Source organism: Bos indicus x Bos taurus, chromosome 5, assembly GCF_003369695.1.
Source record: "Bos indicus x Bos taurus breed Angus x Brahman F1 hybrid chromosome 5, Bos_hybrid_MaternalHap_v2.0, whole genome shotgun sequence".
Taxonomy (NCBI): domain Eukaryota; kingdom Metazoa; phylum Chordata; class Mammalia; order Artiodactyla; family Bovidae; genus Bos; species Bos indicus x Bos taurus.
In genome coordinates, this window is record NC_040080.1 from 18,569,529 (window position 1) to 18,597,166 (window position 27,638).

Genomic DNA, 27,638 nt, shown 5'->3' on the forward strand with positions numbered 1-27,638 from the left:
GGTCACAAAAGAGTCAGACATCATTTAGCAACTAAACAACAAGCCAGTTTTTACATTGAGTTTTATGTAAGACTTAACCCATGTGTTTAATAGTGTCCTAGGAAGTGAGCAAAAGTCTGATTGAATAGATATGACTTAGATAGTAAGGGTTAATATAATAAATTACATAAAGAACCATGGACATTGTTTAGGAATATAATTGCAAAGTGAAAGAGACTGGAATCTATCTGTAAAAGTGATAAAACATTCTTATTGGCCATTTCGTGGACGCCGGGTGTGCGAGAGCATCCGGGAACGCCGGGCGGGAGGTGGACCGGGAAGACCTAACCTAGGTTCTGCGGATTTGAACCTCCGCATTTCTAACCCAAGATCTCGAAACGCATTGTGATTCCTGTCCATTGGACTGTAAAGTTTATGTAGGTAATCTTGGAAACAATGGTAACAAGACTGAATTGGAACGAGCTTTTGGCTATTATGGACCACTCCGAAGTGTGTGGGTTGCTAGAAACCCTCCCGGCTTTGCTTTTGTTGAATTTGAAGATCCCCGAGACGCAGCTGATGCTGTCCGAGAGCTAGATGGGAGAACACTCTGTGGCTGCCGAGAAAGAGTGGAACTATCGAATGGTGAAAAGAGAAGTCGTAATCGTGGCCCACCTCCTTCTTGGGGTCGTCGCCCTCGAGATGATTATCGGAGGAGGAGTCCTCCACCTCGACGCAGATCTCCAAGACGGAGAAGCTTCTCCCGCAGCAGGAGCAGGTCCCTTTCTAGAGATAGAAGAGAGAGATCACTGTCCCGGGAGAGAAATCACAAGCCGTCCCGATCTTTCTCTAGGTCTCGTAGCTGATCTAGGTCAAATGAAAGGAAATAGAAGACCAGTTTGCAAGAGGAGTGGTGTACAGGAAATAACTTCATTTGACAGGAGTATGTACAGAAAATTCAAGTTTTGTTTGAGACTTCATAAGCTTGGTACATTTTTTAAATGTTTTAGCTGTTCACATTTGTTTGTCTGTTGGAACAGTGACACAAAGGTGTAATTCTCTATGGTTTGAAATGGATCATATGAGGCATGTAATATCAAGAATTGTTATTTTACAATGTTACCTTAAGCAAAATTTAATTTGCTTTGAATTTTAGTCTTGCATAGGCTGATAATAAACCTCTTAACTCCTGCCCAGACGATGTTTAACATTATGGAAATAAAAACTGGCAAAAATTGGAAGATTTTTTTTTCAACATACCTGGGATATGGTATGCAGCTGTAGTAAGCAGTTTTTAAAAGCTGCTGTGAACTCAAAAGCCAGCTGGAAAAATTAAAGCTGCACCCTTAAACTAGATTAGAGGTTTAAAAATCCCACTAGTCTTTACACTGGACAAAAGGTTGTCCAGTTGGTGTAGAATCTAACAAGTTTCAAGGAAGTTAGTTTACCTTTGCTTTAGGTTGTAAGTTCATTCTGTGATTGCTATATATGAATACATAGCTCTTTGTAACGTTCTTTATTTGGAAATATGAGACTACTCAAGATAACAAATGTCCTGCCAGTTTAAGGGTACATTGTAGAGCTGAACTGAGTTACTGTGCAAGATTCTTTTTTCATGCTGTCATTTGTAATATGTTTTGTGAGAATCCTTGGGATTAAAGTTTTGGTTACAAAAAAAAAAAAAAATTCTTATTACATCAAGACCAAGACTGAAGAACATTTAGTAATATATTACAATCTCCTTGATTAAGTAACGAGGAGCTTGAAGTGGTATAACATCAAGGGTGAGCTTTATTAATTTCTTGTTATTACTCAAGGGCTTAGGGATCCTTCCTCACATACAGTTTCCAGAATGTAGAGTTTTCTGTTAATATTACATATATCTCCACAATCTCAATTGAGCAACCACAAATACAAGAAACAAAAATCAAAACTACCATGGATGTATGACTATTGAACTCAGCAGGATTTGCTTGTTTGTTTTTCTGGCTGTGCCATGCAGCATGTGGGATCTTTACTCCCAGACCAGGAATCAAAGCCATACCTCCTACATTGGGAGCTCAGAGTCTTAACCACTGGACCACCAGGGAAGTCCCAACTCAGCAGGACTTTTTAAGTAATAGGATAGTTATCAATAATAATGAAAATAGACATTGAGACTAGGATTAAAACCCACAGAAGTCTCCCCCCACCAATTAGTTTGGGATGCAACAAGTCATAATGGGAGAAGAAGTGATTATAAAATGTCATCATCTGTTTCCAGTTCCTCTTAGAGATGAAGAAACATAAACCCAAGGATGAAACCATTTCATGGTCCAGAAAAAGAATCTTCTCCTCAAACGTGGAGAAAAGGGAACTCCATACACAGTTGGTGAAAATGTAAATTGGTATAGCCACTATGGAAAACAGTATGGAGATTCTCTAAAAAACTAAGAGTAGAACCATATGATCCAGTATTTCCACTCCTGGGTATATATCCAGCAAAAATAAAAACTCTAATTTTAAAAGACGCACTATCAATCAGCATTGGATCTGATTGACATTCATAGAATATTTTATCCAAAATACACACTTGTCCCCAACTCACATAGAATACTACCAAGATAGGCCACATTCTGGTCCATAAAATACACTTTAACAAATTTAAAATAATGGGAATTATACAATGTCTGCTGTCAGTCCACAGTGGTATTAAACTAAAAGTCAGTAATAGAAGAACAGCTGGAAAATCCCAAAATACTTGGAGATTAAACAACACACCTCTAAAAGACACAAGAGTCAGAGAAGAATTTTTTTTTTTAGCCATGCCACAGGGCTTGCAGGGTTTTAATTCCCCCACCAGGGATCAAACCAGGCCTACAGCAGTGAAAGAGTCGAGTCCTAACCACTGAATCACCAGGGAATTCCCCCCAGTTTTTTAAATTTTAATTAAATGAAATGAAATGTATCAAAATTTATGGGCTACAGCAAAAGAAATGCCTAGAGGAAAGTTTTATATCATTGAAGCCCTATATCAGAAAAGACGAAAGACCTAAAATCAGTAACTTAAGCTTCCACCTTCAGATCAGATCAGATCAGATCAGTTGCTCAGTCGTGTCCAACTCTTTGTGTCCCCATGAATCGCAGCACGCCAGGCCTCCCTGTCCATCACCAACTCCCGGAGTTCACTGAGACTCACGTCCATCGAGTCAGTGATGCCATCCAGCCATCTCATCCTCTGTCGTCCCCTTCTCCTCCTGCCCCCAATCCCTCCCAGCATCAGAGTCTTTTCCAATGAGTCAACTCTTTGCATGAGGTGGCCAAAGTACTGGAGTTTCAGCTTTAGCATCAGTCCTTCCAAAGAAATCCCAGGGCTGATCTCCTTCAGAATGGACTGGTTGGATCTCCTTGCAGTCCAAGGGACTCTCAAGAGTCTTCTCCAACACCACAGTTCAAAAGCATCAATTCTTCGGTGCTCAGCCTTCTTCACAATCCAACTCTCACATCCATACCTGACCACAGGAAAAACCATAGCCTTGACTAGACGAACCTTTGTTGGCAAAGTAATGTCTCTGCTTTTCAATATGCTATCTAGGTTGGTCATAACTTTCCTTCCCAGGAGTAAGCGTCTTTTAATTTCATAGCTGCAATCACCATTTGTAGTGATTTTGGAGCCCAGAAAAATAAAGTCTGACACTGTTTCCACTGTTTCCCCATCTGTTTCCCAGACAACTATAAAAACAGAAAATTAAATCCAAAGTAAGTAGAAGAAAAATAAATAATAAAAGTGAGAGTAGAAATTAATGAAATTGAAAACAGCAAAACAATAAAGATAAGGAAACCAAAAGTTTGTTCTTTAAAAATATCAACAAAATTACTTTAAAAATCAACAAAATTGATAATCTCCTAGCCAGTTAATGAAGAAAAGAATGAGAGATGACATAAATTACCAAAATTAGAAGTGAAAAAGAAGTTATAAAAGGAGTTATCATGAATGACCCACACAGACGTTAAAAGAATAACTAAGAAATATTATGGGAAAAGCCCACATAACTACATGCATTACAGAATGTGGATCACTTCTATTCATCGCTATAACACTGTTCTCAAAGCAGCTTACAATTAGCATTCTTATAAACATCTTTGTTAGACATGCACCTTAACACTCCCCTGCATGCATTTCAGGATAGTGGTCATGTCTACTCACTGACATAACAGTGGTCTGAACTCAACTTGCAAATTGCATTTTGGTTGTTGCTGTTTAGTCATTAAGTCACGTCTGACTCTTTTGAGATCCCATGGACTGTAGACCACCAGGCTCCTCTGTCCATGAAATTCTCTGGGCAAGAATATTGGAGCAGGTTGCCATTCCCTTCTACAGGGGATCTTCCTGATCCAGGAATCAAACCCAGGTCAATCTGCCTGTAATGCAGGCAGATTCTTTACTGTCTGCAAAATTAGATAGTCTCTTTGGAAGACAGTCTGGCAGTTTCTTACAAAGCCATGCATAATCTTAACATAAAATACAGCAACTGTGCTCTGCTCTTAGATATTTACCTAAATGAGCTAAAAGCATGTTCACAAAAAAAAATCTGCACATGAATGTTTTGTTATTGTTGTTTAGTCCCTGAGCCATACTCGACTCTTTTGGGACCCCTTGGACTGTAGCCCGCCAGGTTCCTCTGTCCATGAAATTTCCTAGGCAAGAATACTGGAGTGGGTTGCCATTTCCTTCTCCGGAGGATCTTCCCAACCCAGGGATCAAATCCAAGTCTGTGTGAATGTTTACAGCAGCTTTATTCACAGTTGTCAAAAACTGGAAACAACCATGATGTCCTTTGATAGGTAAGTAGATAAACTGTTGGATCTAATATCTGTTGGATCATCGAAAAAGTAAGAGAGTTCCAGAAAAACACCTACTTCTGCTTTATTGACTATGCCAAAGCCTTTGACTGTGTGGATCACAACAAACTGTGGAAAATTCTGAAAGAGATGGGAATACCAGATCACCTGACCTGCACCTGAGAAATATGTATGCAGGTCAAGAAGCAATGGTTAGAAGCAGACATGGAACAGACTGGTTGCAAATTGGGAAAGGAGTACATTAAGGCTGTATATTGTCACCCTGCTTATTTAACTTATAGGCAGAGTACATCATGCGAAATGCCAGGCTGGATGAAGCACAAGCTGGAAGCAAGATTGCCAGGAGAAATATCAATAACCTCAGATACACAGATGACACCACCCCTAGGGCAGAAAGCAAAAAAGAATTAAAGATCCTCTTGATGAAAGTGAAAGAGGAGAATAAACAAGTTGGCTTAAAGCTCAACATTCAGAAAATTAAGATCACAGCATCTGGTCCCATCACTTCATGGCAAATAGATGGGGAAATAATGGAAAGAGTGACAGACTTTATTTGGGGGGGGGGGGGGGGGCTTCAAAATTACTGCAGATGGTGACTGCAGCCATAAAACTAAAAGATGCCTGCTTCAGATGAAATCAAAAAAGAAATCAAAATTTGCATAGAAACGAATGAAAATGAAAACACAACAACCCAAAATCTGTGGGACACTGTAAAAGCAGTCCTAAGGGGAAAGTTCATAGCAATACAGGCATACCTCAAGAAACAAGAAAAAAGTCAAATAAATAACCTAACTCTACACCTAAAGCAACTAGAAAAGGAAGAAATGAAGAACACCAGGGTTAGTAGAAGGAAAGAAATCTTAAAAATTAGGGCAGAAATAAATGCAAAAGAAACAAAAGAGACCATAGCAAAAATCAACAAAGCCAAAAGCTGGTTCTTTGAAAGGATAAATAAAATTGACAACCATTAGCCAGACTCATCAAGAAACAAAGGGAGAAAAATCAAATCAATAAAATTGGAAATGAAAATGGAGATATCACAATAGACAACACAGAAATACAAAGGATCATAAGAGACTACTATCAACAATTATATGCCAATAAAATGGACAACGTGGAAGAAATGGACAAACTCTTAGAAAAGTACAACTTTCCAAAACTCGACCAGGAAGAAATAGAAAATCTTAACAGGGCCATCACAAGCACGGAAATTGAAACTGTAATCAAAAATCTTCCAGCAAGCAAAAGCCCAGGTCCAGACAGCTTCACAGTTGAATTCTACGAAAAATTTAGAGAAGAGCTAACACCTATCCTGCTCAAACTCTTCCAGAAAATTGCAGATGAAGGTAAACTTCCAAACTCATTCTATGAGGCCACCATCACCCTAATACCAAAACCTGACAAAGATCCCACAAAAAAAGAAAACTACAGGCCAATATCACTGATGAACATAGATGCAAAAATCTTTAACAAAATTCTAGCAATCAGAATCCAACAACACATTAAAAAGATCATCTACCATGACCAAGTGGGCTTTGTCCCAGGGATGCAAGGATTCTTCAATATCCGCAAATCAATCAATGTCATACACCACATTAACAAATTGAAAAATAAAAACCATATGATTATCTCAATAGATGCAGAGAAAGCCTTTGACAAAATTCAACATCCATTTATGATAAAAACTCTCCAGAAAGCAGGAATAGAAGGAACATACCTCAACATAATAAAAGCTATATATGACAAACCCACAGCAAACATTATCCTCAATGGTGAAAAATTGAAAGCATTTCCTCTAAAGTCAGGAACAAGACAAGGGTGCCCACTTTCACCATTACTATTCAACATAGTTTTGGAAGTTTTGGCCACAGCAATCAGAGCAGAAAAAGAAATAAAAGGAATCCAAATTGGAAAAGAAGAAGTAAACCTCTCACTATTTGCAGATGACATGACCCTCTACATAGAAAGCCCTAAAGACTCCACCAGAAAATTACTAGAACTAATCAATTATTATAGTAAAGTTGCAGGATATAAAATCAACACACAGAAATCCCTTGCATTCCTATACACTAATAATGAGAAAACAGAAAGAGAAATTAAGGAAACAATTCCATTCACCACTGCAACAGAAAGAATAAAATACTTAGGAATATATCTACCTAAAGAAACTAAAGACCTATATATAGAAATCTATAAAACACTGATGAAAGAAATCAAAGAGGACACTAATAGATGGAGAAATATACCATGTTCATGGATTGAAAGAATCAATATAGTGAAAATGTGTATACTACCCAAAGCAATCTATAGATTCAATGCAATCCCTATCAAGCTACCAACGGTATTCTTCACAGAGCTAGAACAAATAATTTCACAATTTGTATGGAAATACAAAAAACCTTGAATAGCCAAAGCTATCTTGAGAAAGAAGAATGGAACTGGAGGAGTCAACCTGCCTGACTTCAGGCTCTACTACAAAGCCACAGTTATCAAGACAGTATGGTACTGGCACAAAGACAGAAATATTGATCAATGGAACAAAATAGAAAGCCCAGAGATAAATCCACACACATATGGACACCTTATCTTTGACAAAGGAGGCAAGAGTATACAATGGATTAAAGACAATCTCTTTAACAAGTGGTGCTGGGAAATCTGGTCAACCACTTATAAAAGAATGAAACTAGAACACTTCCTAACACCATACACAAAAATAAACTCAAAATGGATTAAAGATCTAAACATAAGACCAGAAACTATAAAACTCCTAGAGGAGAACATAGGCAAAACACTCTCCAACATACACCACAGCAGGATCCTCTATGACCCACCTCCCAGAATATTGGAAATAAAAGCAAAAATAAACAAATGGGACTTAATCAAACTTAAAAGCTTCTGCACAACAAAGGAAACTATTAGCAAGGTGAAAAGGCAGCCTTCAGAATGGGAGAAAATAATAGCAAATGAAGCAACTGACAAACAACTAATCTCAAAAATATACAAGCAACTCCTACAGCTCAACTCCAGAAAAATAAATGACCCAATCAAAAAATGGGCCAAAGAACTAAATAGACATTTCTCCAAAGAACACATACAGATGGCTAACAAACACATGAAAATATGCTCAACATCACTCATTATCAGAGAAATGCAAATCAAAACCACGACGAGGTACCATTTCACGCCAGTCAGAATGGCTGCGATCCAAAAGTCTACAAGCAATAAATGCTGGAGAGGGTGTGGAGAAAAAGGAACCCTCTTACCCTGTTGGTGGGAATGCAAACTAGTACAGCCACTATGGAGAACAGTGTGGAGATTCCTTAAAAAACTGGAAATAAAACTGCCTTATGATCCAGCAATCCCACTGCTGGGCATACACACTGAGGAAATCAGAAGGGAAAGAGACATGCATACCCCAATGTTCATCACAGCACTGTTTATAATAGCCAGGACATGGAAGCAACCTAGATGTCCATCAGCAGATGAATGGATAAGAAAGCTGTGGTACATATACACAATGGAGTATTACTCAGCCATTAAAAATAATACATTTGAATCAGTTCTAATGAGGTGGATGAAACTGAAGCCTATTATACAGAGTGAAGTAAGCCAGAAAGAAAAACGCCAATACAGTATACTAACGCATATATATGGAATTTAGAAAGATGGTAACAATAACTCTGTGTACAAGACAGCAAAAGAGACACTGATGTATAGAACAGTCTTATGGACTCTGTGGGAGAGGGAGAGGGTGGGAAGATTTGGGAGAATGGCATTGAAACATGTATAATATCATGTATGAAATGAGTCGCCAGTCCAGGTTCAATGCACGATACTGGATGCTTGGGGCTGGTGCACTGGGACGACCCAGAGGGAGGTTATGGGGAGGGAGGAGGGAGGAGAGCTCAGGATGGGGAACACATGTATACCTGTGGCAGATTCATTTTGATATTTGGCAAAACTAATACAATATTGTAAAGTTTAAAAATAAAATAAAATTTAAAAAAAAAAACAGATGAATGGATAAAAAAATAAATAAATAAATAAAAGATGCCTGCTCCTTGGAAGAAAAGTTATGACAAACCTAGACAGCATATTAAAAAGCAGAGACGTTACTTTGCCAAAAAAGGTCCGTCTAGTCAAAGCTATGGTTTTTTCAGTAGTCATGCATGGATGAGAGAGATGGACGATAAAGAAAGCTGAGCACTGAAGAATTTATGGTTTTGAATTGTTGTGTTGGAGAAGACTCTTGAGAGTGCCTTGGACTGCAAGGAGATCCAACCAGTCCATCCTAAAGGAAATCAGACCTGAATATTCATTGGAAGGACTGATGCTGAAGCTGAAGCTCCAATACTTTAGCCACCGATTCAAAGAACTGACTCAGTGGAAAAGACCCTGATGCTGGGAAAGATTGAAGGTGAAAGGAGAAAGGGACAACAGAGGATGAGCTGGTTGGATGGTATCACCAACTTGATGGACATGAGTTTGAATAAACTCTGGGAGTTGGTGATGGACAGAGAAGCCTGGGGTGCTGCAGTCTATGGGGTCGCAAAGAGTTGGACACAACTGAGCAACTAAACTGAACTGAGATAAACTGTGGCACAGCCACATGATGAAAATTTTCCATGATAAAAAGAAAGGAGCTATCAAGCCACAAAATGATGCGGAAGAATCTTAACTACATATTGCTAAGTGAAATAAGCCAGTCTAAAATGCTACATAATGTATGATTCCAACTATATGACAATCTAAATAAGGCAAAACTATAGAAACATAAAAAGGTCAGTGGTGTCCAAGGGTCATGCAAAAGTGAAAAAGGAATGAATAGGTGAGGCACAGGATTTTTAGGGCATTTCAACTACTCTTTATGATACTGTAATGGTTAATACTGCTTATTTAACTTATATGTAGAGTACATCATGAGAAACACTGGGCTGGAAGAAGCACAAGCTGGAATCAAGATTGCCGGGAGAAATATCAATAACCTCAGACATACAAATGACACCACCCTTATGGCAGAAAGTGAAGAGGAACTAAAAAGCCTCTTGATGAAAGTGAAAGAGGAGAGTGAAAAAGTTGGCTTAAAGCTCAACATTCAGAAAACTAAGATCACGGCATCTGATCCCATCACTTCATGGGAAATAGATGGGGAGACAGTGGAAACAGTGTCAGACTTTATTTTGGGGGGCTCCAAAATCACTGCAGGTGGTGATTGCAGCCATGAAATTAAAAGACATTTACTCCTTGGAAGGAAAGTTATGACGAACCTAGATAGCATATTGAAAAGCAGAGATATTACTTTGCCAACAAAGGTCCGTCTAGTCAAGGTTATGGTTTTTCCAGTGGTCAGGTATGGATGTGAGAGTTGGACTGTGAAGAAAGCTGAGTGCCGAAGAATGGATGCTTTTGAGCTGTGGTGTTGGAGAAGACTCTTGAGAATCCCTTGGACTGCAAGGAGATCCAACCAGTCCATTCTAAAGGAGACCAATCCTGGGTACTCTTTGGAAGGACTGATGCTAAAGCTGAAACTCCAGTACTTTGGCCACCTCATGCGAAGAGTTGACTCATTGGAAAAGACTCTGATGCTGGGAGGGATTGGGGGCAGGAGGAGAAGAGGATGACAGAGGATGAGATGGCTGGATGGCATCACCGACTCAACGGACATGAGTTTGAATGAACTCTGAGAGTTGGTGATGGACAGGGAGGCCTGGCATGCTGCAGTTCATGGGGTCGCAAAGAGTCAGATACGACTGAGTGACTGAACTGAACTGAACTGAATGGTTAATATATTACATTCCTAGTTACATATCGAAGACAAATAAAAACACATGACCACAAAAGTCATATAAATGAATGTTTATAGCAGCTTTATTCATAATGTCTAAAACCTAGAAAGGACTCAATTGTCACTAAAAGAAGAAAGGATAACATTATGATATATTATATACAATGGAATACGACTCAACAGTAAAATTGAATGTAGAACTGAAAAAATACAAAACGTGAATGAATATCACTAACACTGAGCAAAGGGAGGTAGAAACAAAACAGCATATTTTATTATTGCTCCTTTATGAAATTTTAGAGCTGGCAAAACAAATATGTGTGAAAATGAAAGTGTTAGTCACTCAGTTGTGTCTGATTGTGACCCCGTGTCTGCGATGTCGGAGACCCAGTTTCAATCCCTGAGTCAGGAAGATCCCCTGGAGAAGGGAATGACTACCCACTCTAGTATTCTTGCCTGGAGAATTTCATGGACAGAGGAGCCTGAATCTCTCGCATCACAGACAAATTCTTTACCGTCTGATCCACCATTGATAGAAATCAGATCACTGTTTTACTGGTGTAGAGACACAAGGAAATAGTCCACACTGATGGAAAGGTTCTTTATATTGTTTGATATGGTGGCTACAGGTTTGCAGGCCTTTGTCAAAATTATTCTACTGTACTCTGAAAATGTTAGCTTTTTACTGAATATAAATTAAACATTGATGATTTCTATATTGGTAAAGACAGATTGATTAATTGATGTTGCAGTCTCGAGATCATCTAAGCAAAATTAACACTTAACAGACCATAAATGGTCATCAAGTGTCAGCAGATTTCCACCTTCAGAGAAGACATACAAGTTGATCATTTTAATTCCAAAGGACAAAAGTATTTTTCCCAGTACTGGACATTTCAGAGTTTCTACATCCTCTTCCATTTATAAGTGACAAAAAAGCTTAAAGTGTTGGTAGACTTTTTTTTGTTTATGTGTTGTTTTTAAAGTAACTAGAAAGATGAATATAGAGACTAAAATTCTAAGACATATTTCACTTACAGACTTAAATATATCTGCCAGATAAACCAACACATAAACACAGTGTTCAAATAGTTCTGGATGTAGTCTATCTCTTTTTTAAATTAGTTTTTATTGGAGTAGCTGAATTAGAACATTGTGTTAATTTCTGGTATACAGCAAAGTGAATCAGTTATATATATACACATATCCACTCTTTTTTGGGTTATTTTCCCATATAGGTCATTACAGTGTATTGAGTAGAGTACTTTGTATTGTATGCTAGGTCCTTATTATCTATTTTATATTTAGTAGTATGCATATGTCAATCCCAATCTCCCAATTCGTCCCACTGTCCTTTTCCCTCTAAATGTCCATACTTTTGTTTTCTACATCTGTGACTTTATTTCTTTCATAAATAAGTTCATTTGTAACCTATCTTTTTTTTTAACCTCAGAGAATATTTACCTAAATTTTAATCAAGAATTTTAAGGACTTCCCTGGTGGTGCAGTGGATAAGAATCCATCTGCCAATGCAGGGAACACAGATTTGATCCCTGGTCTGGGAAGATCCCACATGCCACAGGGCAAATAATCCCACGCACCACAACTTCTGAGCCCACATGCTGCAACTATGAAGCCCAAGCACCCTAGAACTCATGCTCTGCAACGAGAGGAAGCAGCACAATGAGGAGCCTGTGCAGGATAACACAGAGTAGCCCCTGCTGGTCTCAACTAGAGAACGCCCACACACAGTAACAAAGACTCGGTGCAGCCAAAGATAAATAAATCACTTTTTTAAAACAGAATTTTCAGATTGATTTTCTAGAATAGTGACCTCAGAGCAATTTTTATTATACATCCTGAACAAAATTTAGTATATAAACACTTCATATTGAACATTTATTTATATAAGAATTACATACCTATGATATCATACAATATGCCTACTATATAAGAATAAGGGTTTAAAATGATATAAAAAATAAACATTTTAATTTTGCATTTTATTCACTAATAGTAAAATTAATCTACTCTCACTTTTCAATTACTACTACTATTTTTAGAGAAAACAGTGTGCTATGATATGTTACATTATTTTGCAAATCTTAGCTCAAAACTGTTTTGAAAGTGTTTAAGTTACATATTGCTGAAGAATAAGCCACCCCAAAACTTAGTGGTTTATAACAGCTGTTTTATTATTTTCACAATTCTGTCTGTTAATTGGTACACAGCTGGATACTTCTTCATTTTAATCTCACTCTTTAGACACAAATCTTACATAAAATATATAACATACAAATAATTGCTGGTACTCAAAGGAAGATGAAAGAAAATAGGCTATGAATGACATTTACAAAAAGATGAAAAGAATAGTTCTAGCACTGACTAATATTTTCAGCTTGAAATAATGCACATGCCAAAAAAACATTTGGGAGTGGCAAATTTTGCTCCCCTTAAATTTCGTGAATGAATAAATGAATGAATGTGTGCACAACCTTCTGGAAAATTCTATTAAGATCCTCAAACAAGACATATGAATAACAAGAATATATTAGCTATCTCTATGATGTAGGATACCGATTCAACCTCATGGTCATGGAGAATGTTCCATTTTATAAGTAGATCTTCATCATCTTGCAAATAAACTTGTGAAACTCATTACAAGAACAATCATTCCAGCCCCATTTTCTTGAAGGAGCATTTAGCATAACACAACGCTCTTTAGGATTGTTGGGTTCACCTTCATGCCAGAATCTGAGCACCAGAAAGGGGGGAAAAAGGATGAGAACGTTTCTTTAAGCAGTGCTTTGAAAAGAGACAGTAAGGGAGATGGCTAGGCATGGAAGTCAAAGTCAGATATGCCCAAATCATTCTTTCCCACTTCTCACAGAGTTTTTCCTCCTCTGTATCTCTGATATTTCCCTTGAAAATTGTTCTTACATCACCCAGCACTGTGTCATCTTATTGCATTAAGCACCCTCCCAGCAGACATTCCAGAGGCTGTCTTCTGTTTGTCTATTTTACGTCCTGTTACCAGGAAATTGTTAGTCCACAGACTCTCTTAAAAGATGTAAAAGACTTCATACCGGTCTCAGGTATCAATGTAGTATGCTTCATTTTCTTATGCACTGCTTTTGGAGTCTGATGAGCTAGCTAAAATCTCTGAATCTGCTCCTATCCCTGTTACCTTGGACAAGGAATTTAATTTCACAGATTCATAGGGACTAGATTAATATCTCTGTATGTTTCACACAGTGATATGAGGATCAAAGGTGGTAAGGTACTAAAATGCACTAAAATACTTAAGAGTTTCAAAAGAACTGCATAAATGTAGGACTATCAGAATTTAACTTATTTTCTGTATGAGAGATATTAAATTCTTGATAATTGGTCACGATCTTAATTGACATACATTTCTGTTATATTTAGAGGTAAATAGTCATGGTTGAAAGCATAAGTTTTGATGTCAAACTGACCTGGGTTTGAGGACCATTGTAACAGCTGCTAGATAACCACTGAATTATCTAAATTCTTTAAACTCAGTTTCTTCATCTCTATAGTGAGAATAATAATAATGTGTGCCTCATAGCATTATTTGATGAGTGAGATAATAAGGAAAATTATTTAACCTAATGCCCAAGAATTAAAAGAATGTGAGTATTTTCTTTTTTCGAAGTATAGTTGATTTACAATGTTGTGTTAATTTCAAGTTTACAGCATGAGCTATTTTATATTTTAATAGCTGATCAATGGAACACCCTAAAATCCCTGTAGAATGGAGAACCTGGGTTTCTTTATTGAATTCTGTACTCACGTGGCACTTTCGTTGTATGGTATCTCATCAACCCATTGCCAGTGTCTTTTTCCCGTTGTCAACGTCCTGTCTGACAGGCCCACATAATAAGCAGAGTCAGTTTTCAGTTTCTGGGTTATGAAATCCTAAATGAATAAAAGAAAGGAGTTATAGCCTTTAGAATAGTCAGATTGAATTGAGTTCCATAGGCTTTACAGAGAAGAGAGGAAAAAGAAAATTCATAATGAACCACATGGGGGCCCTGCAGAGGAGCCTTGGTTTTTTTCTGGCAGAGCAGAATAGAATCAAAGACATCTCTTTTGAGCCTGAGGTTGGTCTTAGTCTGTTCAGGATGGATTGCTTATAAGTGACAGAAATTTGTTTCTCACAGTTCTGAAGGCTAAAAATCCCAGGTCAGGGTACCACGTGGTAAAGATGGTGATTCCTGTTTTCTCATTGTGTGCATTCACGCATGTAGGAGGAGAAGTTGCTCTGTAGAATCTCTTTTTTAAAAACATTAATCCCATCCACAGAGGCTTCACCCTCATGACCTATGCAGCTCCCCAAATCCATACTTCCTAATACGATCATCTTTGGAGGTTAGAATTTCAACACATGGATTGGGGCGACAGGACACAAACATTCAGAACATAGTCATGTTCAATACATATGGAGGCAATTTCTATTCACAATCATAATGAACTCTCATCTCAGACTCACTTCCCTTCATTTCTTCCCTAAGAAAGGATATTCTTCAAAGTTGTACATGAGAAAAATTTTGCAAATTAAACAATTTTCCTTTTAACAACATCAGATGGTTAGCGGTCATTTCTGATCATTGATTGTGACTCTTCATGATTGAACTTCATTTCCCAGTTGGACTTAATTCCCCTTCCCTGTTATATAGTTAATAATTTATAAAACATTTATGTGTTTTATATTTCAACAATGATAATTAATACGATTTATTATTTGAAATAAAAGAAATCATATTTCAGGCTGAAATATTTTCAGCCTTCCACTTAACCCCTATATAGTATATTTTCAATGCCACAATTTATTTGGGGCAGAGGTTAGTTTTATAAAAGAAGAAAAAAGGCATGGAATGTAAAATCTTAGGTAGCCTTTTCTATTTATTTTCTTAAGCCTTCAGACACAGTATCAATATTCTAAGACAATAAAAGTCTCCTTCTTAACTAAGAGAGATGTTAAAAACTAGGCAACACTCCTGACTCTATTATCAATTAGAAACTAGTAATACCTGCTCGGCTTTGGTGTTGATCACCAACAGGTGAGCATTCATTCTCAAGCATTCTTTCTCACTATCATTCCAAGATTTAGCTCCATTAGAAATAAAGTAGCAGTTAGAACTAAATGGCCCCCAATTCTTTGGGCAGCAGCTCCAGTCTTTCCCTGTATTGAGAAGAAGGCTATATTAGTGCAATATATTAAAAGTAATTTTTAAAGTGTATAAATTATAAAAAATTAAGGACCAGAGGAGACTACATGGAAAACAGGACTCTTGTCAGGTGTCAAGGAGGTCAAGTCTGCCTACATCAGACCCCCTTTCTTTTGCCTGTGTCGTATCCAGAAAAATCAGCTAAAACAGAAATTTAAAGAAGATCCTCAGAACATAACACAGAAATACTCAGGTTTCGATGGAAAATTACTTATCATACCAAGAACCACAAAATTAGCTTAAAAAATACATACATATATATATATATGCCAATACCAAGATAAGAGAAATACTGAAGTTATCTGGCAAAGATTTTTAAAAAGCCATGGAAAGATGCTTCAACAAGTAAGTACAAATGTTTGAACCATATGAAAAAATAGGAAGCCTCAGCAAAGAAATAGATAATTCAGCAAACACTTTAAAGATAAAAAAGAGAATCAAGTGGAATAGTTGGAAAACATAATAACCAAATTAAAAGCACAGTAGATGGGTTCAACAGCAGAATAAAGTAGACAGAAATATCAATGAATTATAAGAATAATAGAAATTACTCAACTGAGCAAGTAATTCTAACAAGTGAAAAGCTGAACAAACTGAAAACCAGCAACTTTTCATACACAGAGAAAACTATCGCTCCCAGATCTGGAGAGACACAAAGGCAATATATTGGAGCAGAAACCTCTTTGGGAGCCAGTCCCAGGGTAGAGAAACCAGAATTGTAATTGTGGAATTGCTGGAAGCACAGCGTGGACAACTCTAAGAGATCAAAAGTCCAGGGTGACCCAGACAATGTAGAGGCACCAACACTTCCTTGAGTTTTACATCCTGGAGTTCCACAAGGTTGTTGTCATTGATTAAACTGCTGTTGTACAGTCTCCTGCACTGGCAGGCAGATGCTTTACCACTGAGCCACCAGGGAAGCCCCGAAACTATTGACACTATGTATAAAATAGATAACTAATAAGAACCTACTATACAGCACAGGGAACTCTACTTTAATGCACTCTGGTGTTATAAATGAGAGAGAAACCCAAGAGGGTGGAGTATTTATGTATGTACGGCTGATTCATTTTGCTAAGTAGTAGAAGCTAACACAACATTTTAAAGCAACTATAATGCAATAAAAATTAGTTTAAAAGAGAAAAAAATATTTCAAGATGCCTGCAACTGCAATGTAATCTGTAAATGACTGTGATTTCTGTTGGTGAGACACACGCTATCATGATTTGTTGTTTCCATTCGTAATTTCCAGAGAGCAGTGCCATCTGCCAGGAGCTTGTTATGAACACAAACTTGAGATGGGCTGTATCTCTGGGTTGTATCAGGAGAGCAGCCAGATCCATCCCCTCCCCATCACTAGGCAGAACCAGTTTTTCAATTAGAAATAATTTGATAAGTGGAAAGATATCTCAAATGGAAAAAAAAGACTGTGAAACATACTAGTATTTCATCTTTAAAAAAATGAATAAAAGTGTACCATACTAACACTAGACCACACAAAGCAGGAAGTAGCTATATATATATCAATAGATATATATATATATATATAGTGTATATCAGTATATATACTTCAGAGCAAGGAAAGATTTCAGAGTTAAGGTGGACATAGAATAAGGATAAAGGGAATTTTTTCTTGTTCAGTTCTCCAAGAAGCCATGTTATTGCTGTTGTTGTTGTTGTTCAGTGATGAAGTCATGGCTCTTTGAAGCAGCATGGACTGTAGCACGCCAGGCTCCCCCATCCATGGGGTTCTCCGGGCGAGAATACTGGAATGGATTGCCATTTCCCTCTCCAGGGGATCTTCCTGAACCAGGGATCAAGCCCAAATCTCTTGTATTGGCAGGCAAATTCTGTACCACTGAGCTAGCAGGGAAGCCCCGACACTATTGACACTATGTATAAAATAGATTCCTTGGGTTTCCCCCAAGAAACCATAATCATCCTTAAACCATACGTATCTAACAACAGACCATTAAAAAGTGAAGCAAAACCATAGAGCTGCTAACAGAGTTTAGGTTTGGGATAAAAAAAAATGGAAATTTTTAAAGCAGAGTATTTTATGTATTCTCCCAAAAATGTTTTATGTACATAAAATATGATTTCTTAAAACATATATGAATTAAATGTCTCTTGACCAAATAAGTTTTAACCGGTATGTGAGTAAAAGAGCAAGTATGCACAGAAAGTTCAGAAAGAAGCAAAGACTGAAGAAACCGAAAAGCAATGTAATCTTTTTCATAATTAAGACTATTTCTTTGCACAAATGAATTAAAGATATGCATATTATAAAAATTGTAGGCCCTAAATAGTTGTATACTTAAAACTTAAAATGTTCATAAGACTCAATTTCTTAGTATTGGAAATATTGACCTAGGACACAGTACTATCAATAACTGAATCATAGGCACATTAATTTTTACCTTCTAGGGTCGAATTTTCTTTCACACATTCCAATTCTGTGTGAATGAGTTCTCTTGTAGCCTTTTCTTCTTTATGAACATAAGAACATTTTTGAAAAAAAACTGAAAAAGAGAATAAAATCATTCGTTTTCCTGGTAGCATTATAACTTCATTCTTTTTTCTAATTGTATAAACATTTTAATTAAAAGAAAGAAGTTGTCTGAATAGAGAAACAAGACTCAAATATGTGCTCAATTCTATGCTTATAGGAAATTAACTTCAAACTTAAACACCGAATGAAAGTAAAGAAGGCTAGAGTGGCTACACTAACGTCAGATAAAACAGATGTCTAGATAAAATGCAATATTTTTTTTTAGATTTTTATTTTATATTGGTGTAGAGTTGATTAACAATGTTATGTTAGTTTCAGAGATGCAGCAGTGACTCAGTTATACAGACACGTATCTATTCTTTTTCAAATTCTTTTCTCACTTAGTTTATTACAGAGTATTGAGCAGAGTTCCCTGTCCTCTACAGTACTGTCCCTGTTGGTTATCCATGTTAAATACAGAATAACTTCCCAATTGGTTCTTATTCCTCAGCAGGCCAACACACAGATCTAAATATTCATCAAGCCCCCACCTCCTTGATTCTACCTCCTCATTATCATTCAAAGGTATTCCCCTTCTCCTTCACTACCTTAAACCAGATTCTCACTATTTCTCAATTGGGCAATGAACTGTCTTTCTGGTTATTCTCTTTGCTTTCAATTCTCTCCTCATATATCCATTTTACACATCTCCACCAAAAGCGTATTCCTATAAATCAAATTGAGTTATATCACTTCCTTGCTTAAAATTCCATAATGGTTCTCCATGACTGTGACACATTGCAGAAATGGCCACAATTTTCAACTCTCCCTGTACCCATACCCCTTTGTAATATAACTTCTTAGTTTTTCCAGTCAACAAGTGGGGTCTATTTATTCACCACTTGAAAATGGACTGACTCTAAGACTTCCTTCAGCCAACAAAATGTACAAAAGCAACTCTTTCTGTTGTTGTTTAGTTGCTAAGTCATGTCTGACCCTTTGCGACCCCATGGACTGCAGCACGCCAGGCTCCCCTGTCCTTCACTATCTCCTGGAGTTTGCTCAAATTTATGTCCATTGAGTCAGTGATTCTATCTAACCATATCATCCTCTGCCATCTTCTCCTTTTGCCTTCAATCTTTCCCAGCATCAGAGTCTTTTTCAATGAGTCGGTTCTTCGCATCATGGCCAAAGTATTGGAGCTTCACCTTCAGCATGAGTCCTTCCAGTGAATATTCAGGGTTGATTTCCTTTAGGATTGTTTCAAGCTAAGGCTTCAAGAGGCTTTGTTCACAGCTGCTCTCACTCTGCAAGCCTACATGTTGCCATATCAACAAGCTCAAGCTCACCTGATGAATTCTAAAGAAGTGGAACCAATTTGTCCACATCATCCCAGTTTACATCCTCTTCCTCAGAAACTGGGTTACCTGCAGCTGGTACTTGACTATGTATGCATGAATGACTTTAGCCAGGACCAATGAAACGGCTTAGCTGAGCCCAGTTCAAATCGACAAACCACAGAATCATGAGCTAAAAACAGTTTGTTTTAATCCACCAAGTTTTAGACTGGTTTATTAAATAACAGAAGATAATTGATAAAATAATCTGCAGGGGGGCAGGAGGAAATCCGCTCTTTAGAATTGTACAGGACACTTTTCATGATCTGAACCCTGCTTGTTTCTCCCATCTGCAACCTCACAGTTCACTTAGAACCATATGTCACAGTCACTTAACGTATTTTTCCAAATTTTTTCAAGCTCTCCCACATCTGTCATGCTTGGTCCACACAGGTATAGATGTCACCTCCTCCAGGAAGCCTATCTCAGCTTCCTGTGCTTCTTACTCACAGAACATTTACCAGACGTTGTTATAAACACTGCTTCATTCAACCAGTTGCCATCATCCTGCGGACTTCTCAAAACCAAGGGCTACAACTCTGCTGTCTCTATCTGGCACAGTGTCTGACATAGACTAGATGGCCACTGTTGCTTATTGAATGACCAAATGAATGAATAAAGTATCTACCCAAACTTATACTAGTTTTATGATTTTAAAAAACTTGATGAGTTCTTGATAGGCAGAAATCTACCTATTTGCCAAATGGATTTTAAGAGCTCATGCAGTCTTGAGAAAGACAAAAATAATTAAGATGAAAATTCAGTAGACTATTCTCCTGGGAGATTTCTTCCCATTTACTTCTTGTCCATCTGCTAGTCCCAAAATATGTCTATGTCCTCAACAGGCATAGCCTTATAAACACTACTAAGAAAACACAGATTTGGTCTCACATAAACAATTGTCTAGTGTAGAAGTGGTGCCCTATAGATTTCATTCTGCAAAACAGAAACATGTACACACAAATACTCTCAATTTCTCTGAAGAGAAGGAATGCCATTATTTCTATAAGAGTGACTAAATGCAAATAAAGAACCAAGCTCACAATGAATTCCCACTATCTATGTCTTCCCCCAGAGAAGACTTCTTTCCCAGATTTCTGAATAAACTCATAGTTTATCTGTTTATTTGATGCCATCTCTTCAAGTCAGGCAGACATTTCTTATAGATCCATCTGGATACTTACAGATAAAAGCGATCAAAAATGAGATTGCTAATAGTAGCAGAAGTATCAGCAATGAGGTAAGAAGTAGCTTGGAAAAACTATGGCCACTTTGGTGAAGTTTGGTCTCTTTGGGAGCTGAAGAAAGAATCAAATTAATCAAATTATTATTATCATGAATAATAAATTCTGACCTTGACTTCCTCTTGCTCCTTCTCTTCCTCCTCTCCCTTTTCTTGTATAATACACTATTACTATTACATGACATTATTTCAAATATGAAGCTACAAAGGAAATAGTAATGTTCATTGTAGAAATGCTAGAAAATACATAAATGCACAAATTCCTACCATTGAGGATGAAAGTAAAAGTGTTAGTCGCTCATTCATGTCCAACTCTTTGCAACCCCATGGGCTGTATCCTGCCAGGCTTCTCTGTCCATGGAATTCTCCAGGCAAAAATACTGGAGTGGGTAGCCATTCCCTTCTCCAAGGGATCTTCCTGACCCAGGAAAAAACCTGGGTCTCCTGCACTGCAGGCAGATTCTTTACTGCCTGAGGCAGTAGAGAAACCCATTGGGGATAACTGTTAATATTTTGGTATACATTCTTCCCATTGGGGATAACTGTTAATATTTTGGTATACATTCTTCCAGCAATTTTTAAGTGTATATACATGCATGCACATTTTGCCACATGACTGATATACCATATATATTGGGATCGGACCCACTATTTTATTGTATTCTATATCACCATATTTTCTTCTTTTACCCACTGTATTGTGGTTGCATAGTATTTCATTATATATTTAAATAATCTTCCAGATTATTTCTAACTTTAACTACTTTACATAATGCCATAGCAGATAACTCTTTATAATTGTCTCTCATCACATCCTTAAAATAAAATCAGACTGTTTTTTTTAATTTATTAATTTATTTTTAATTGTAGAATGATTGCTTTACAACACTGTGTTGGCTTCTGCCATATAAACACCACATTGTTCATCACAGCACTATTTACAATAGCTAGGACATGGAAGCAATCCAGATGTCTATTGAGAGATGAATGGATGAAGAAGTTGTGGTACATATATACAGTGGAATATTACTCAGCCAGACTGCTTTTTAAGTTTATTTTTTATGGAGGTATAGTTGAGTTACAATGTAGTGTTAAAAAATCAGACATTTTCAGTCACCATTTCATGGTTGAGAATTATTTTATCAAGTGTCCATTGATGGGTGAATGGATAAAGAAAATGTGACAACTGTATGGAATGGATATGATTCACTTATAAAAAATAAGGAAATCTTGCCTTCAGGATGGACCTTGAGGGCATTATGCTAAGTGAAATAAGCAAGAAAGAGAAAGACAAATACCATATGATCTCACTTATCTGTGTAATCTTTAAAAGATAATAATAACTCATAGACACAGAGAATAGAATGGTGGTTGCCAGAGGTGAGGGGTGATGAGGTCAGCAAAATGGGTGAAGGGGGTCAAGAGGTACAAACGTCCAGTTACAAAATAAGTAAGTCCTGGGATATAAGGTACAGTATAATGACTACAATTAATAATACTATAGGCTATAATATACATATATAAAATACTGCTTATTTGAAGATAGCTAAGTGAAAAAATTGGCTTAAAGCTCAACATTCAGAAAACAAATATCATGGCATCCAGTCCCATCACTTCATGGCAAATAGATGGGGAAACAGTGGAAACAGTGTCAGACTTTATTTTGGGGGGCTCCAAAATCACTGCAGATGGTGATTGCAGCCGTGAAATTAAAAGATGCTTACTCCTTGGAAGGAAAGTTATGACCAACCTAGATAGCGTATTCAAAAGCAGAGACATTACTTTGCCAACAAAGGTCTGTCTAGTCAAGGTTATGGTTTTTCCAGTGGTCATGTATGGATGTGAGAGTTGGACTGTGAAGAAAGCTGAGCGCCGAATAATTGATGCCTTTGAGCTGTGGTGTTGGAGAAGACTCTTGAGAGTCCCTTGGACTGCAAGGAGATCCAACTAGTCCATCCTAAAGGAGATCAGTCCTGGGTGTTCATTGGAAGGACTGATGCTAAAGCTGAAACTCCAGGACTTTGGCCACCTCATGCGAAGAGTTGACTCATTGGAAAAGACTCTGATGCTGGGAGGGACTGGGGGCAGAGGAGAAGGGGACGACAGAGGATGAGATGGCTGGATGGCATCACCGACTCGATGGACATGAGTTTGAGTAAACTCCGGGAGTTGGTGATGGACAGGGAGGCCTGACGTGCTGCGATTCATGGGGTCGCAAAGAGTCAGACACAACTGAGCGACTGAACTGAACTGAACTGAAGAGTACATCTTAAAAGCCTTCATCACAAGAAAAAAAACTGTGAAACTATGTATGGTGACAGATGTTAATTAGACATTGTGATGATCATTTTGCAATATACGTAAAAATCAAACCATTATGCTTATACATCTGAAACTAATATAATTTTGTCAGTCATATCTCAATTGAAAAAAAAATTATTTTCTCAAAGTTATAATATATTGCTAAGTGGGGGTAAAGCCTGCAATAATGTATACTATGATCTCATTTTTAGAAAAACACATACACACATTGATGTATTTTATATTTTGAAGGATGTACACAAAATGTAAATTAGTTATTTCTAGATAGTAAGAATAAATACAGCAATTTAAATTTGTGTGTGGACCGAGAGACTGTCAAAGAGAGTAAAATAAGTCAGAAAGAGAAAAACGAGTATCATATATTAATGCATATATGTGAAATCTAGAAAAATGGTACAGATGAATCTATTTGCAAAGCAGAAATAGAGACACTGATGTAGAGAACAAATGTACAGACACCAAGGCAGGGAAAAAGGGAGGTGGGATGAATTCGGAGATTGGAATTGACATATACACTCTACTATTAGAACATATTATGCAGCACAGGGAACTCTCCTCAATACTCTGTAATGACCTCTATGGGAAAAGAATCTAAAAGAGTGGATATATGTACATGTGTAACTGATTCACTTTGCTGTACAGCAGAAACAGAACACTGTAAAACAACTGAACTAATAAAAATTTTAAAAATAAATAAATTTGTGTGTATCTCTGGTTTTTTATTTTTTTCTATGAACATTGCAGCATATAATAACAAAGTTATATAATTTTTTTAATTTGTATTTTTTTTAAAGGTTATCAAGTATTTATTTATTTATTTATTTTGGCTGTGCCTGGCAGCATGAGGAATCTTAATTCCCTGACCAGGGATTGAACTTGTGCATTGGGAGTACAGAGTCTTAACTACTGGACCACCAGGGAAGTCCCTATAAATTTTCTAAGGGGAAAAAAACAGTTTCCTGAGCATTTTCCATGTTTCCACAGAATTTTGGAAAATATAAGCAATCATAACTTCCCTCTCACAGCTTCTCATAGTCTCCACGGTTTTTTTCCTCTTTTGTTCTGTATCTAAGATATCATACATGCTACCCAAATTACCTTTTATTTACTTCCAAACCTCACTGAATCCATCTCAGATACAGTGTGCAATGGATTTTCTGATTGCAGAGCAACCGTTCTCAAAACATAAGAGACTTTCTGTATAAGACTTTCTAGGCTTTCATCTGCAATGGTTTGTTCCATGTTAGTCTGATACTAACCAATACACTCAAACACTCTGCACTCAAACTCTTCTCCCGTGACTGATTGAGAAACAAAACCTACCAATTCATCATTAGCCCCTGTATCTGGACTGATGGTTTCAAGACCTGAACCCACTCTCTACACTGCAGTCTTAGTTCACCTCAGAAAGCACACAAGAACTTAGCTTCATTACCATTCTCCTTAACTCAGGTCCATAGTGGATTTCTCACACCTCAGTTTTGTCGTGGCATACCTGTATCATCCTTTAATGCTTTTCAGGCAATTCGATCTGAGAATCCTGTGTTTCCCAACCGTGGCCAGAGAACCAGCAACCAACATTCCCTAGGCTTTATTTATAGTATTCTCTCTTCACCCTTCATCCCATCATTCACTTTGACCACTGGAAAGCGAGTCTTACCTGCAGGAAGCTCTGATTCGGTGCCTGAGGACTTGGGTTTATTAAACTTCACTTCAACATAAGTGACCTCTGAAGTCATGCTGCGATCTTCTGTTCTTGTTGAAGAATCCTATCCGTCTCTTCCTTAAAACCACTTAAAATGAAACGCAAGCACGGTGGTAACTTCTCATACTTCCTATCACACAACTAGCTGAGAACAGGGACCCTAGACAAACAACCACAAAAAACTTGAGAGGAATTTCATGAAAATTAAAAACTTCAGGGGCCCAAACCCCAAGACAGGCGCAATGTGAATTATACCTTTAAACGTTACGCCAGCAAATAGCAATAGAAGTAGGAAGTCAAAGGGTAGGGGAGAGAAATAGGAAGGAAAGGAAAAGGGGAACAAAGCAGAGACATTCTCCCTGATAACAGTGAACTTACCAGAAAGGATGAAATTAAAGCATTTGTGAGCATCTACCTGCAAATGGCTCAGATGGTAAAGTGTCTGCCTGCAATGCGGGAGACCCGGGTTCGATTCCTGGGTCAGGAAGATCCCCTGGAGAAGGAAATGGCAATCTACTCCAGCACTCTTGCCTGGAAAATCCCATGGACGGAGGAGCCTGATAGGCTATAGTCCATGGGGTCGCAAAGTCAGACACGACTGAGCGACTTCACTTTCACTTTCACCTGCACACAAAATCATTTGTAGATCCACCAACCTGAGTATATACTCATTCATGTTTGCATTCTCCTCATCTTCTGGGGTTGATCAGGCAACTTTGGGGACTACATTCCAACTGACAGAACAACTTTCTTGCCAAACTCCCCACTTCCAAAAGTCAGAGTCCTCTAATGCAGTGGGAAGTCAAAGTGTAGATTATGTGCCTTCAGAAGTTGCTCTCCTGTGTTCTCTGCTCATCCCTGTTCTTGATTAAGTCCATCATGCCTCCACACGCATTCTGCTTAAGTGCCCCCAGCAGCTCCTGAGAGCAGCTCCCTACTGGATGCTAGAGGAGAAGGGTGTCCTTCTTTCTTTCATCCCCAGGACACCACAACAAAAGGCTTATGGGTATACAGGAGCCTTTAACAAATTAGGATAATCTAATGGATTCACAGTTTAGAGGAGGAACTAAGCACTACATATAAGCCAAGAGGAAAGCACCCCCAAAATTAAATCCTTCATGCAGAATCTTTTTGCAGACATGCTCCCAGCTCACACCCAAGATTCAGCTCTCCCCAAATGAGTCTCCACTTTATTTTTTTTCTTTTTCCAGTTTTTGGTGAACCACCCAGCTTACAGGATCTTAGTTCCCCCACCAGAGCCCAGCAGTGAGGTACAGACTCTTACCCACTGGACCGCCAGGGAATTCCACTGATTCACCTTCTTTTAGTCTCCCCACCTAATTCCTCTCTCCCCTGCATAACACATACACACATACACACACACACCACAAGCATTTACCTCTGTATTTATTTCTATGTCTAAATATATTGAAAACTATGAGTTCACACTAACGTCTCTAATCCCAATCCTACACAAAGAGTTCATTCTATCTTTTTCTCTTTCTGCATCTCTAACTCCCTCTGTGACAGTAAGAAAACTGCTTCCATTCTCCTTACTTATTTGATCAATGTTGTTGTTCAGTCACTAAGTCGTGTCCAACTCTTTGCGACCCCATGGACTGCAACATGCCAGGCTTCCCCGTCCTTCACCATCTCCTGGAGTGTGCTCAAATTCATGTCCATTAATTCGGTGATGCCATCCAACCATTTCATTTTCTGTCGCCTCCTTCTCCTCCTGCCTTCAATCTTTTCCCAGCATCGGGGTCTTCTCCAATGAGTCAGCTCTATGTATAAGGTGGCCAAAGTATTGGAGCTTCAGCTTCAGCATCAGTCCTTCCAATGAATATTCAGGGTTGATTTCCATTAGGATTGACTGGTTTGACCTCCTTGCCATCCAAGGGAGTCTCTAGAGTTTTCTCCAACACCACAGTTCAAAGGCATTAATTTCCTAGATTTAACCCATTTTCTACCTTGGCTGCCCCTCCCTCCTTAACTAAGATGCCCTTCTCTCCTCCATTGGGCTCCTTTCTCCATCCAGGCCCTACTGCTGTTGACACCACCTCCGTTCTGCATGGGAGTCCTGCACTGAGGCAGCCAATCCCCACAGCCATTTCTCCTCACCCTGCCCAGGTCTGCCACCTTCCACAGCACAGCCCTCCTTACTCTGCCTGGACTCTGATTCCTGAAACCAGTGCCCTGACTAATGTGGAATCTGTTCTCACCCCACTCAGGCTCTGACACCCTGTCCAAGGTCACCCTCCTGTGTGAAATCCCTCCTCACCCTGCCTGGGCTCTGAGTCTCCACACTGTGCTCCCGCATCATGTGGACAGCCTCTGAAACCCACACCTGCGTGGACGCCTTCCTCCCTCTGCTTGGGCTCAGACACCTCCCCGCAAGGATGCCCTGGTCACTGCGTGAGCCCCCTGCACCAACCCCCACTCCGCCACACAGATGCCCTGTTCACCTCTCAGGCATTGGTACCCAGACCAGGCTGCTTATGACACCCCATACCAGGCCACAGCCACGTGTGGACATGCTCCTCAGCCTGCACAGGCCCTGATGCCAGAACAGTTTCCCCACCCCTACAGAGATGGTCTCTTCACTCAACTTGGGCTCCAACA

At 38.3% G+C, this 27,638-nt stretch overlaps 1 protein-coding gene and 1 pseudogene across 3 annotated transcripts; one reads left to right on the forward strand and one right to left on the reverse strand.

Moving 5' to 3' along the window:
• The first annotated feature begins 347 nt into the window (after positions 1-347).
• Positions 348-884, forward strand: LOC113893412 (annotated as a pseudogene).
• Positions 885-12,776: 11,892 nt separating this feature from the next.
• CLEC4A (C-type lectin domain family 4 member A) lies at positions 12,777-25,294 on the reverse strand. 3 transcript variants are annotated; one of them, XM_027541233.1, is made up of 7 exons: positions 25,272-25,294; positions 24,972-25,176; positions 20,931-21,044; positions 18,279-18,380; positions 15,661-15,812; positions 14,421-14,545; positions 12,777-13,360 (listed from the first exon to the last, which is right to left on the reverse strand). In XM_027541233.1, the coding sequence occupies exons 2-7, from the start codon at positions 25,048-25,050 to the stop codon at positions 13,219-13,221; spliced, it is 714 nt and encodes a 237-aa protein (XP_027397034.1). In that variant the 5' UTR covers positions 25,051-25,176; positions 25,272-25,294; the 3' UTR covers positions 12,777-13,218. The 3 variants fall into 3 exon arrangements, with proteins under 3 accessions (XP_027397034.1, XP_027397033.1, XP_027397035.1); XM_027541232.1 differs by having other exon boundaries at positions 24,972-25,279; XM_027541234.1 differs by lacking the exons at positions 20,931-21,044; positions 25,272-25,294 and having other exon boundaries at positions 24,972-25,265.
• Between the last annotated feature and the right edge of the window lie 2,344 nt (positions 25,295-27,638).